General features: G+C 44.3%; 1 protein-coding gene across 5 annotated transcripts in view; it reads left to right on the top strand.

The window, feature by feature from the left end:
- MTMR2 (myotubularin related protein 2) overlaps window positions 1–14,011 on the top strand; it is a 61,456-nt gene that overhangs the window by 38,187 nt on the left and 9,258 nt on the right. For all 5 annotated transcript variants that reach the window (XM_040544190.1, XM_040544195.1, XM_040544193.1 and 2 more), the window contains 6 exons: window positions 958–1,052; window positions 1,264–1,374; window positions 3,384–3,485; window positions 4,291–4,374; window positions 12,323–12,472; window positions 13,276–13,464. In XM_040544190.1, coding sequence (XP_040400124.1) covers window positions 958–1,052; window positions 1,264–1,374; window positions 3,384–3,485; window positions 4,291–4,374; window positions 12,323–12,472; window positions 13,276–13,464 — 731 coding nt within the window. The remainder of the gene's footprint in view (window positions 1–957; window positions 1,053–1,263; window positions 1,375–3,383; window positions 3,486–4,290; window positions 4,375–12,322; window positions 12,473–13,275; window positions 13,465–14,011) is intronic.

The raw sequence follows: 14,011 nt of genomic DNA on the forward strand, positions 1-14,011 counted from the left end.
ATGCCTGTGTGTTTGAGGAGTATTGCTACTTGTCGGTAACAGCATCAGTCGTGGCCACGGCACAGCCAGCCAACTGTTCAGTGACAGAAGGTGTGATGGGTCGTGGTGGGCGCTGGGGGGGAGAGAACAACTTGAATGTTGGCGTTTTTAATTGATGTAAACCAGAAAGGCAGTTAGGAGAGGTGTTTGCTGTGGAAAACCAGCAGCACCTCTTGCCTTTTGCTGGCACAAGTGAGCAACGTTTGGGGCCTTTTACGAAGGGGACTGTTTTGAGTCACCGTCACTCAGGTTCAGAAGTAATTGAATTGTTGCAGAGTAACTTGATCACCGGCTTAAGGCTTCAAATCACTGGCAATTGGGTGTTATCCAGATTTTTGGCTGCTGGAAGTCACTGTAGCTCCACTGGTTTCAATCAGGGCCATTAGCAGGGACTCTGCATCCCAGGGCTGACTCTGTGTGTAAGGGTGTACAAGAGGACCTCAGCATCCTAAAAGCCATCTGTAGGAGAGCTGCTTTCTCTTCCTCTTGACGGCACAAAACAGATTACTGGCAATCATTAGTTTTTTATGCAGATTGATGTCAGCTTCAAATGCATGCATTCAGGCAGGAATTGCATCCACTTCTCACACATGGTGTTCTCAGCTACTGGTAATGCATTGCTTGCTAAGTATTGCACCGAAGTTTGCACCAAATACTGACACCCCTACTGGGGTTGTGGTTCTGTACAAATGGGGGATTGTAGGTGACGGTGCTTGCCTGGAGCTTGACTTACACCCAAACTCTTATCTTCTCAACAAAACTAAAACTTCCATCTTAGCTCTAGGCTAGCACCCCTGATTAAGCTTGTTTTCATTTCATGGTCTGAAAGGTAGAACCCCCTCAGTGCTTTTGGTGTAATAATTTTCCTCCCATAAATTAACCATGAAATTAACTCTTTTTTCTTTTTTCTTTTTTAAGCTAAGGATGTTACATACATCTGCCCCTTCACTGGAGCAATCAGAGGAACCCTCACTGTTACCAATTACAGACTGTATTTTAAAAGCATGGAACGGGTAAGCTTTTGTAACCATCTGCTTTTGTGGGTTGTTCAGTCTTTAGACCTAGGTGTGTTTTGTTTTCTTTGCTTTTTATTTTTATTTTTATTTTTTGCGTTGTTCTTTGTGAATCATAGTTGTATGGTTGGGCGTATAGGCATAAGGGAACAGGAGATGGGTTTTTCACCCCCCTCTCCTTTATAAACTCACAAATTTCAACTGTCTACAGGACCCTCCTTTTGTCCTAGATGCATCTTTAGGTGTAATCAACAGAGTGGAGAAAATAGGAGGTGCTTCCAGTCGTGGCGAGAATTCATATGGGCTGGAGATTGTATGCAAGGTAAATTTTTATGTCTGTTTTACAATGGGGGAAGGGGGAAATATATTTTACAAGGTTTTCTCTATAGTACTGTAAGAAGTTCAGGATGAGATACAAACCTTTTTTCAGGATTTATGCTAGATAATGTCTTTCTTCGTAGTAGAAGCCTAGGTCTGCATCCTAGTAATGCAATCCTCAAGGCTTCCGTGTTGCTCACCGGGATATCCCAGGAAGACTCCACTCATTGTGCTGCATGGGATGACTTTCAGGCACTTGCATTCAAGAGCAAGAACGGGGTGCATGTTTCTCTCTAGATTATTCACTTGTGTCCACCTGCTGCTGTGCTTTGTGGTGAGGGACGGGCGAGTAGCCCTCAGTTCTCCTTGAGGCTATTCCCTTCCTTTCAAGGGAGTAGACAGTTGAAGTATGCTTCTCAAGACCCCTTGGAGTCTTTGAAAATGTAAGCTTTAATAAAAATTATCAATTCACTTCCCACTGTCTATTTATTGTAGACCCAAAAGTAGGTAAAATCACCATCTCCAGACCTAAACCCGTACCTCCTACCCACGAGGGCACAGCCCCTTTGCTTTCCTGGGTGGCAATGTGGGAAGAGCTGGATTCTGAACCTTGTAGGTCTCGGGCTGCTTAGAGCTCTCGTCAGACCCCCCTGAAGGCAGAAAGAATACTACTTTCTGGATAAAAACAGATGGAGGCATGAAAACGAGCCCCAAACAGCTCTGGTCACTGCTGTGATGTTGAGGCACTGGGAAGCTAAGCAGACTCTCAAGCTGCGGGCACGCTGAGTCACGAGCGTTGATATTATCTATACCAAATCATCCAGCTGCTCCCTCAGCCTACTGCAGTCGTAATCCTCTCTGGCTACCGTGGGGTGCCTGTGCTGGCAGGCCAATTTGTTCCCTCTTTTGCTTTGGATTCTTAGTCCTCTTCTCAGCCGTTTTGCCTAGACGCAAACATGCACACACAGTCAGGTTTGGAGAGAACTGCATTGTTTCCCTGGGTGGGAAACCCAGGCACAGAGTAAATGATAGATATCTTGGCCCTATACAGTGTATTTATATACATATATATATATATTTATACATATATATATATATATGCCAGCCCACCTGGTCCAGGCAATGCAGAGCAGCTTAGTGCTGGTAACAGAGTTACAGATACAGCTTCTACAGCCTGAAATTTTCTGTCTGAGACCTGCCACCTCATCTCAGTCTTGTAAGACAGCTAACTCTTTAGCCATTTTTCTCACTCTCTGACTTGCTGTGCTGTCTTTGTGTGCTTGACCTTGATGGATCATTTCCTGCTGGTGGCTTTTAAACTGTTTACTACAAGTGTTTGACTTGTAGGCTTGGCTGAAAAATCTTGGCACCTTAGAGATGCTTTATTTAGTTTCTGAATTTGATTTTGGAGATGAGTTCAGAAAGGAGGTCCTGCCTTGCCACTCGTTGTGGAAACTGTGCTGCTATGCAAAGTGGAGGAGTTGTCAGCTTCACACAGCCTTTTGAGTGCTCTGAGGTGGAGGCTTTAAAGGAAGATGGCTTTAGTTACTTTGCACTGAACTAGCTGGACTTGGGCTCCCTACGGAGCTCTCTACGGAGATGCTTTGTGAGGCAGTCCCTTCCAGCTGTCTTCTGGCACAGCTCAGCTTGGGAGCCCAGTAAGAGCTGGGAGGTCTGTCTCACAAAGTCCTGCTGATCAGAGAGAGCCTGTCCCTGAGCCAGGTCTCTCCCCTAGGTTTTCAGCAGGTAGAGAGCTTCGTTTAGAGGCAAGACACTGCTGATTAGTTGCACCTCTGCACTCCCTTTGCTCTGCTGTGGTTGTGGCAGGCTTTGTTGGAGGCTTTGGGCCAAGCTGAGTTGCTGTGCAGCACTGTTCAATGTGCAGTACTAAACTGGTACTACAAGAACATCATGATGTGAGCCTGTGTTGAATGCTGGGTTTTGGAGTTCCTTTGGCTGCTCAAGGGAGTTGGAGTTAGAAATCCTACAGTTTGACTTCCTTCTTTTTCCTAGGACATTAGAAACTTACGATTTGCTCATAAGCCTGAAGGGAGAACTAGACGATCTATATTTGAGAACTTGATGAAGTATGCTTTCCCAGTTTCAAATAATCTGGTAAGTGTTTGGGGTTTTTCTCCCCCTGCCCCATTACCAAAAGGTGTGGCAGAGTGGCAGTAAGCTGTTCTGTTGAGTCTCATCTGTCTGATACAATATTCTCATGGTGCGTTTTTTGTTGAACAAGTAGAAATGCTGATTTTTAAATCAGTCTGAAAATTAGTTCAGTAGGAATTTAGATTGTATAGAAAACAGGAAAAGTCTACAGCTATGGGGCTGGATTACTTCATGAATGGAGAATGACATACTGATTATCCTTGTAATGGATGGAAAATATTCAAAGCACAGTGACATCCATCAAAGATTTGCAACTAATGGTGACTGCACTGCTCCCAAATCTGGAATGCAGTTCATCTGTTCTGTCATTTTGTGACTCTGCAATTGTTGCTTCAAATACTGGCTGAATCACACAATCGCTGGACAGTTGAGGTTGGAGGTCATCTGGTCCAGCCCTTCTGTTCAAGCAGGGCCACCTAGAGCAGGTTGCCTAGGATCATGATCATGTTGAAAGGGTCTAGTTCTTAATGTGTAAGAGTGTTCTTGCACAAGTAGTCTTTTCTTTCTCTCTTTTAGGATAAACCCCTTTTTGTCCGTGAAGTATTGGGTCATGGGCAAGAAGGATCAGGGGTACAGAGGAAGGTACATTGTTGTTGTACAAATTACCTACTACAGCCAGTCTGTTGATCTTTTTCACAAAACCCGAAAAGAAAAGTAGTAGGACCAGTTGAGAGCTGTTATTGTAGATATTAAACATCCTGAAAATGAGCTCTGAGTGGGCTCTTAAGAGCAAGTTTTTTTCTTTCAGCCACTTTTTGCGTTTGAGTACAAAGAGGTTTTTCCAGAAAATGGATGGAAGGTGTATGACCCCATTTGGGAGTACAGAAGACAGGTGAGTACTGTGCCACATCCTTCCTCATCCTCTCTACTTTTCAAAAGTGAGGCTCTGTGCAGCAATGTAATTACAGGTTGCATGGAACAGAGAACAATTCTGCTGACAAATGTCTTGCAAAGTGGACTAGGACATTGTTCTCCATAGTGCAGTGACTGATGACAGCGGTACAGCTTTAGAGGTAGTAGCATCCACCGATGGGAGATTGTTCAGGCTGCAGAAGGCTGACTTCAGGCTTTGGTAGAAAAGACTATTGCTCTGGCTTAGTCGTCAGCCACTGCTGGTGGTAAGGAACTGAGGCAGTTATTTTTGCAGGTATAGGCATCTCATTATTGAGTTTCACGCCTCTATTCATGCTGCTATTAGTTCTAATTCTTTGCAGATTTCTATAAGATATCTCAAAAAGGAACTTGGGAGGAAACAAATAGTGTAGAATGTCTTCATTTTCTTGGGGAATCAGAGTAGGGACAGTTGTAATGTATCTAGAAAAGGCTGGTCAAAGGTTTTAATGATTGTGAAGTCACAGGCTGTCAATTAGGAATGCTAGCATAAAAATCAGAATGTTTCTCCCTGGGGAAAAAAATATAAGTAATTATTATTATTTTTTTATAATGCACTCATTCTTCTCGTAAAATCCTCAAGTTGAGGAAACAACATGATTTGGTGGCAGTTCTGCCCTGGATACAATAAACTTTTGCCTCATCCAGATCTGTCAGGATAAAATCAATTTTCCTGTGTAAAATTAAGACATTTACAGCCATGTAATTTAAAGATTTATTTGGATCTTACCCATAAAACAGAAGAAAACAAGACCTATGTCCCAGTATAGTTGTTCATCTGATTCCTAACATCCAAAACCTAGGGAGGGGATTCATTTTACTAGCTTTAGTCTTCTAAAATCTGGGCATGCCTTCTAAATTGCTCATCTAGGCCTGTCATTAACAGATGGGGAGAGAGCGCTTCACTGTTGGGGGTGATTTGTTCCCTCCTAAAATAGCTGCCTAAGATAGATCACTGGCTTCTAGGCTGCTATTTGAAAGTGAGATGAATTTTACCCCCATCTTCATTGCAAAAAAAGTATGTATTTTGCAATGAGATAGCACAATGCAAAATCATAGAGACAAACTCAAATTAGTTATGATCTGTTTGACTTTGACTAGTTATACCAGATAATGCAGAGATTATTGCTGCATTTACAGTCTTACCTCCTGGTAGTATTTTAATGATCTGTTTTATATAGAAGGATCTGCAACCCAAGTTGTGTGGGAAAGATGTTTCTTTATAGGACTGGGAACTTTGGTGTAAAGACTAAAGGGTATGTGTTTGCTATCAAAATAATCTCTATTGAAAAGCACAACATATACTTAGCTAAGCTTCAGTTAAAAAAGATGGAGGATAAAAGACATTCTTACAATACCTGGAAAGAAGGAGGGGTGACCTTTGAGGATTTCAAGGAAAATTAATCCAGCTTCTCAATTCTGGCATGTCTGTTTTTAGCATATACGGCTTTTCTGTCCATATTAGCTTTTATATTGTGACTGGCCATACCTTAGATTTGTCAGGAGCTTGATTATACAGGGGAAGCATACAGGCTTATTTAAGTGCATGAGATTTGAAGCTTTTCATGGTCTTTCTGGAAAGCAAATAAGACTCAGTGTCATGGGGTCTTTGTTTCTGGTCGTGTGAGGTTGTGTGTTAAGAATCTCACGGTCGTGACATTGCTTCAACATGAGCTCATCTTGTTATGACCTGCCTTTGTGTCATTTTTGAGTGGACAGGAAGAACTTAGCCCGACTGCTTTTACGTCAAGAAACCAAACTGGTGTCCATATGCTAACGCCCCCAGCCATTTGCTTATATTGGTAACTGCAAAAACGAATCCAAACCGGGATGTTTGCAGCCATGGCCTATCTGAATTCTACGCATGATGGACCACAGTCATTCCCATTCCAGATCACACAATCCATCTGTCCCAACAGTTTATCTCCCAAAGTGACCAACGCCAGCTGCTGAAGAAGTCGTCTACAATGATCTACCATGCTGCGGTAGATGTTTGTGTTGTAAGCTGGCCAGGAGGAGAATTTCATCCCTTTCGTTAGAGTTGATTTAGGTCCTGCAACATGAAGTTTTATTTTCCCTCCAAAACTTTAAGATATTTCAGTCTGTTTATTTAATTTTGGCATTTATAACTATGGATGTTCAATTTATCTGTGTGAATGTCTTAGCCTTTTTTTTCTTTCTCCAGCCATGTTCTGTTAAAGCAATAACTACTACTACAATAAATCAGGATTACGTCCTGAAATAGCAGCAGGGATTCGTTAACAGTGAAACAAAACTGGCATCATCAAATCAGATAATGGGATTACCTGTCTCTGCCTGTATGAATTGTGATCAGAAATAGAAGAGCAGGACACGTGCACTATCTGCAGGACCTTTTGGAATTGGTTTAAAAGCTAATACAGAAGAGGTGGCCTAGGGCATAAGCAACCCAGCAGTACGGTCAGGCGTTAACTTGGTGCATTTTAGGCAAGGCCAGTTGGTTCCCTGTGGGAGCAGGGACACAGAGAGGGGAGCAGAAGCCAACTACAAGGCATCTAGAAAAGACTTTTAGAGGAGGGTCCATGGTAGGATCTATGTCTACGCTGTTAGACGTGACAAGTTCTGCGTGTGGCAAGGATTTTTTTCAGATTAATAGAAGTGTGTTGATATGATAGAGATTTTAGCAATTAGGAAAGACATTCAGTAAACCTCCAACTTCGCTGCTAGTGTTCTTGGGAAAGATGGAAATATGTAACTTATTAAAAATCTGCGATTGTGTAAAACTACGGGGAGTAATAAACAACCTGTGGAGAACAAAAGGAACTCAGAGAGATTTGGGATTTAGTCAGTAAATGGAATCACATGTGGCAAATGAAATTTAAAACTGAAATTGCTCCCTGATTTTTATTACACACGGGCTGGCAGAGCATGAAACAGAATTGCAAAGTGAGTAAGACTCAGTTGAAACCAAAAGGCCTTGAGATGCCTTTGGAGTAACTTAAAGCTTTCATTTTCCTTAACAAGGTGGGGAGGATTTGGAAAATATTACAAGGGGTTGTGAAGTTGGAAATGTGTGATGTTTCGCTACAGAAGTTGTGCTTGTCTAATCCTATGCTCTGGTCTTAAGTACCAGGGAGCCACAGTACAGGGCTGTGGCTGCTGCTTTCAGAGAAGGCATGTGGAAATGAATTATTTAGAAGAGAAGCTGGAAGTGGCAAGCATCGGTTCACAACCAGAGTGGGGGAGTTAGAGCACGAGAACAGAGACCTACAGAGGAATGGCGTGTACAATTTAGGAGAGAGAAATGAGAATTGAATCATTAAATGTCCCGTAGTTTAACTGAGATTCTGCTTGTGCAAGGTGTGTCTCTACTGCAAAACAGGTCACAGCTCTCTTGTGACAAGTGGAGACAACCTGGGCTGAGCACATGGCAGAGGGGCCAGCTCGGCTCTGGCAGCTCTAGCCTCTGTTGGTGCAGGGATGTGCCTGAGCTAATATGCTCAGCATCTTGGTATCTCGTGGCCCGAAACCAGTTTGGGAGGGGAACTGCTGGTCTGTAACTCAGGGTCCTCCTTGCCTTGCCTACTGCAGCTCAGGGTGCACCTGCGTGGCTAAGCTCAGCATCGGTCGGTTGGGTCCAGCAGAGAGATTCTGCCTGGCGAGGACATGATGTTTGTTTTTTCCTGTCAATGAAAGATTGTCATCTGCTTAAATTTAAACACGTCTGTGTGCTTTGAAAGGTGCTGATTGAAAGTGCTGATGGTTTGTCCAGCAGTTTTAACCTGCGGACAAAGTGAACTCCAGAAGGCATGCAGCATGTAGGTCAAGTGATAACTGAGCACGGGCGGCTGAAGTAAGGCAGGAGTGACTAGCCAGAGGAAAACTGAGTCTGCTTTGTGCGTGGAGATTGTGCAACAGCTGTGTCTTTTTGGTTAGATGATGTGGCTGTAAGGAGCGTAACCGAGCACTGGGGCGACTTCATCCCAAGTTCAGGCATAGCTTCAGTCTCTCTTTTGAGTGATGGTGTTTGAGCATCTCTATCCATGCATGAAGATGCTCTGCCAGCAGATTGGAAGTATAAATGTACTGGGTAACACACAAAAAAAGATAGCTGGGATTTAACTAGATGTTAAGCTGAGCATTAGTACTTATCCCAGAAAAGGCATCAGAAGAGCCTTGGAGAAGACAGACCTTGTGCACCAATTGGGGCAGCATGTCAACTAACATGCTTATTTGGCAGCCACGTTCCCCAGCAGCTTCAGGATTGCTGTACCCCGTTAGTGAGGCATGCTTGAGTTCGTCCTGCTCCTGGTGCTGGTCCTGAGCCTTCAGATGATTCCTGAGTTGCATCAGTAACAATTTGGGTTGCCTTGATAGTAGGCTTTTGGGTGCTTACCACTTACCAGGAAGCAGTGCAGTGCATCTTATATAAAGCACGTTGGTATTTCCTCACATCATGTTTAACTTTTTCTATTGATTCCAGCTGGAGAAAGTGCAAATCTGACGCAACACGAATAAATGCATTAGTTACACCGCATCACAGCAAATGTCCTGGGAAGATGTGAATTCAGCTCCTCCTCTTAGCCCACTTTGCTTAATTCTGCTTGCTTCGAGTCCTTAGAGAAAATCATGATCTGAATCCAAAGTCCTCTTTGGGTGGTGCTGTGATTCAAGGCTCCTGTGCCGGGGAAAGCAGACATCCCCTGTGATTCAAAGGAAGTGAAAACCTCAGTGACACACACCCTTTTCTTTCTCTGGAGGTTGTCATGGATTTTCTTGGTCTGGGCTATTGTAGAGAAAGGATTTCATTCGGATTTGTCACGGTGGCAGCAAGAGTGGCAGCTGCAAGACTTGGAGCTTTGGAGGTGTCAGTTCTGGACTAAGCAGCGTGTGCTGAAGCCATCCTGCCCAGTGTTGTGAAGAGGATGCTTTGCAGTGCCACTGACTGCTTAATCTTCTCTGTGAGCATCAGTAGAATGAAAGGAAGCTCTTCTTCCGTGCAACTGCTTGTCAGCCCGTTTTACTTGCCAAGACTGTGCCAACAGTATAGTTTTGATTCTAATTTGGGGGTGGAAGGGGTGAAATCTCCGAGCATTGTTGATGGATGCAGCACAGTCACGTACTGTGAGAAACATCTCAAATAATTTTCTTCAGACAGGATCTTCTGTGAAGCTACTTTATTCGCGATTGCAATGGCGGGCGTCCTGCCAATCAGGAGTGCATTTTAGTAAACAAATCATAACCTTCTATTCCCTATTACACGACGCCTGATCACCTCCCCTGTTTCCTCCTTGGCTGAGTACTACAGGCTCACAAGCTACTCGACGCTCCTCTATACCATATATGTACATTTTTTTCTTTTTTTCAACCCTTTAATTTCTCCTTTCTTATGTTTTGAGAACTTGTGATCTTTGTTTTACTGTTCTCACACTGCTCATCCTGTTTTTCTCAACCTTCCACCTTCTTTTGGAACAGCGAGGCCTTCTACTGTCCACTTATCTACTTAGCATTTCTCATTATGACTACCTAACTACCTTGAAATACAGAAAATTAGTTCTCTACTGCAAAAACACAACTTTGTTTCTCACAGTACTCATTAGGATAAGACTGAGGACAATTTAGTCATTTACTGTTAGTTCACTTCCAGGTAGCAATCTGTTTGATCACTGCTGATGGACAGTGCCAGCTTTCCCCTGGCACAGGAGCCTTGAATCACAGCATCGCCCAGGAGCAGGAGTCCTGCTGTTCCCTGGCTGGCTGTAGAGCTGGTGGACCTAGGAGCTCTCAGCCTTACTACGTACAGCACAGCACACGCTGAGCACAGAATCACAGAATCATTAGGGTTGGAAAGGGCCTTCAAGATCGTCTGGTCCAACCATCACCCTACCACCAACGTCACCCACTAAACCATGTCCCTCAGCACTACGTCCACCCCCAGGGACGGTGACTCCACCACCTCCCTGGGCAACCCGTCCCAAGGCCTGACTGCTCTTTCTGAGAAGAAATGTCTCCTCATTTCTAACCTGAACCTCCCCTGGCACAACTTGAGGCCATTCCCTCTAGTCCTATCACTAATTACCTGTGAGAAGAGGCTGACCCCCAGCTCCCCACAGCTTCCTTTCAGGTAGTTGCAGAGAGCAATAAGGCCTCCTCTTCTCCAGACTAAACATCGCCACTTCCCTCAGAAGCTCCTCACAGGACTTGTGTTCCAGGCCCTTCACCAGCTTCGTAGCTCTTCTCTGGACACGCTGCAGGGCCTCGATGTCCTTCTTGTACTGAGGGGCCCAAAGTTGAACACAGCACTCGAGGTCAACACTTTTCATGAAGTTACACTTTAAAACAAAAGCAGTTGGTCTCGCAGGGCTCACACCCATCAATAAGTTTGGGCTGTGTGTATGTGTAGTTTATTCAAGGTTTCTGCCGCTTTTTTGGTTTCGGACAGCACAAAAACCAGCTTTTCTCTGAGGTTTTTGGATACGCATGATCCTAGCAGCTCTGCTAATTCCTTGTAGCAGCATTTCCATCCCAGGGCGGGCCTCGGGACCAGGGTGGTTCACAAGCTGGGCGTGAGCAGTATGAGACAGGAGGTCTGTCCTCTGCCTCCTCAGCTTTCTGTCCACAACCTGCTCTGACAGTATGACTCACTGCTCCCATGGGGAACTGCTTGCCATCGGGGTGGGTCAGCCCTAATTGCCACAGCTCATCTGACTTGGGTTAGATTTGTCATTTGTTTCCCCCGGGAGCCTTGGCAGCGGTAATCAGCCTCCCACCACCCTCCTTAAAGTGAAGCAGTGTTTATTAGAGCAAAAGCGTATATTTAGAGCTGATCTTCCTCTAAAACAGGCTCTCTGCTCAACACCCTGGCCATACTCACTGCATAGAGGACCTGTAGTAGATGTTACTTCTTCCCAGAGATGCTCAGTGTCAGTGCTCACCCCCAGCATGTGTCTAAACCTCTCCGTGCAGGCATGCAGCAGGAACCACACTGTTTTTGTCTGCTGCCTCCCGGCGTTTGCCAAACTAAGTCTGCAGGTTTTCAGGATCCTGTTGTGCTTCAGGAGTTACCTGGAGGGCATCGTCTGGGAAGCTGTGAGTTGCTTCTCACCTAGGGCACGCTGAGTGTGTGCCTCTCCCAGCCCAAGTCAGACTGCCATAGCTTAGGATGAGGGGAACACTACAGGTACCCATCCATGTGCAGATCACATACAGGCACACAGCTAGAAACATGCAGTTATGAGGCTATAGGTGATGTTAGGGGATTGCACAGCTGTGCCACAGGCACTGAATAAGGCACGAAAGAGAAGTACCCTTTGCTACTTTCCTGTACAAAATGCCCCTGAGCAAATGACACTGGATGCACTCCTGTGCCATACAGTAGTCCTTATTTACAAATGGAAAGTCTTTGTCGACCCAGTAGTCTCTTCATGTCCCTTGGCATTGATTTTTGAGGTGTTCTACTGCCTGCTCTCCCTTCTGACCTCCCCTCCATCCTGTCTGGGAACTCTGCTTTCTGTTTCCAGTTGCCACTCACCACGTTTGAGCTAAGTGCTGTGGGAGGAGCGGGGCTGTCAGCCACTGGTTCTGCCCTGCTCCTGGCCCTCCTGTAAGCACCACTGTGAGAACAGGAGTTATGTTAAAGAAGCTCTCAGGGGATCGCCTCATCTGTAGCCTCCACGGTTCATTTGCCATGGATGAGCCTGCCTGCAGTCTTCTAATTTTCCTTTTCTTAAATGACCTGAGCAAAACATCTACCTCTCTGAAATGCAAGTTAGCAAGACAATGCAGTCTTGGGCTCTGACCCTAAATGTCCTTCATTAACAAAAGTTGCCTTGAATTTCAAGTCTTGGAATTTGACTGTGCCGAGGCCTCAGAGCAACTTGTTTGCTAACCTGCTGTTGTTTCCTCTTTAGGGAATTCCCAACGAAAGCTGGAGGTTGACCAAGATTAACGAGCGCTATGAGCTGTGTGATACGTACCCTGCCATTCTAGCTGTGCCCGTAAACATTCCCGATGAAGAATTAAAACGAGTAGCATCTTTCAGATCAAGAGGACGCATACCAGTGAGTGCAACAAGAGAAGCTGCTTTGATGTGGCTTTGTTACATACCTTTGAGCCATAAATAATGCCAAGATCGGGCTGAGTGGATTCCAGGGAGCAAATAAATGGTCAATGGATAATAAAAGTGACAGCAGCATGTTTGAGGAGTTAGAACACAGCATTGTCTGCTGGAACTACTGTTGTGAAAGAGATGTAGACTAAACCAAAATGAGAAGATAAGATAGCTTAGCACAACCCAGACTGAATCTCAGTTCAGTTCCTGGGAAATGCAGAGTAGTCCTGTTTGGTTGTTGACATTTGTCTGGCCTGCTCTTACTTCTAGGATAGAGGAATACTTAGGGATACTTGTAGAGAAAATGCTCATTAAATCAAACCAAGACAAATGACATCACTGTGATGTTTATTTCAGCAGTAACAGAAAATGTACTGTTTTACTTCTCATCCTTACAGCAAATTAAATCTGTTCCCAAAGTGCTTAAATTTTATATGGTATAAAGTAGGGTAAGACATAGCCCAGTGATTGCAGAGTGAGGAGGTGTGTTTGTGACTCACACAACAATGACTTTCAGACTTAAGCCTATTCAGTCACCTCTTGTTTGTTTCAGCTTTGGGAAGGTAACCAGAATGAATAAGTACAGAGTGAATAAGTACAGTAAGTTTCATTCAATCACGATTTAATGGATTCCAGCCTTTTGGAACCAACTAGTGTATGGCAGGGTCCCAGAGCAAGCCATTGCAGGTGAAACGCCTCACTGGTTTAACGAATCCATATTTTCCCTCATTTCTTTCTCATTTGTTTCCACAGGTATTGTCATGGATTCACCCAGAAAGTCAAGCAACCATCACTCGCAGTAGCCAGCCAATGGTGGGAGTGAGTGGCAAACGAAGCAAGGAAGATGAAAAGTACCTTCAAGCCATCATGGATTCTAATGCTCAGTCCCATAAAATCTTCATATTTGATGCAAGGCCTAGTGTGAATGCTGTAGCCAATAAAGTAGGTTTTTTTTTTTCTTTCCTTTGTCAAAAGCTGGGAATCTAGTCATCTGGAGCACACATCACACCAACATTTCAGATCATTCCTAAGGATCACAAAGAGTTTTCCAGTGAGGATACATACACACTGATCTGATTTGCTAGACGGAAGATTTGCTAAACAAGATTTTCTAGACAGTTTTACACCTGTACTGGTAGCAGTAGATGTCAGCATGACTGCTAAAGGTCCATTTGGATTAATCCATAAATTGAAATGAGATTGGAAGAGGAAAAAAAACAAGGTGGCTGAAAAAGACACAGGCTACTGAGGTCAGTAGTATCTACCAGAGAGACTCTAGCATGCTGAATCATGTACATCACCATTTTTCACTCTATGTAGTTGAAAAACTGCCTCCTCTGGCTGTACCAGACTCTGTACTTGTTAACCCTGAAGGGAGCAGGAGATGCTCAGCACATCTGAAAATAAGGCATCATGATCTTTAATTTCAGAAGGAAGCTGGGGTTCTCTAATGTTCAGGAATGTCACTGTGTTCTTCCTGCTGTTGTCT

The sequence above is a fragment of the Cygnus olor genome, chromosome 1, assembly GCF_009769625.2.
Source record: "Cygnus olor isolate bCygOlo1 chromosome 1, bCygOlo1.pri.v2, whole genome shotgun sequence".
NCBI classification, from domain to species: domain Eukaryota; kingdom Metazoa; phylum Chordata; class Aves; order Anseriformes; family Anatidae; genus Cygnus; species Cygnus olor.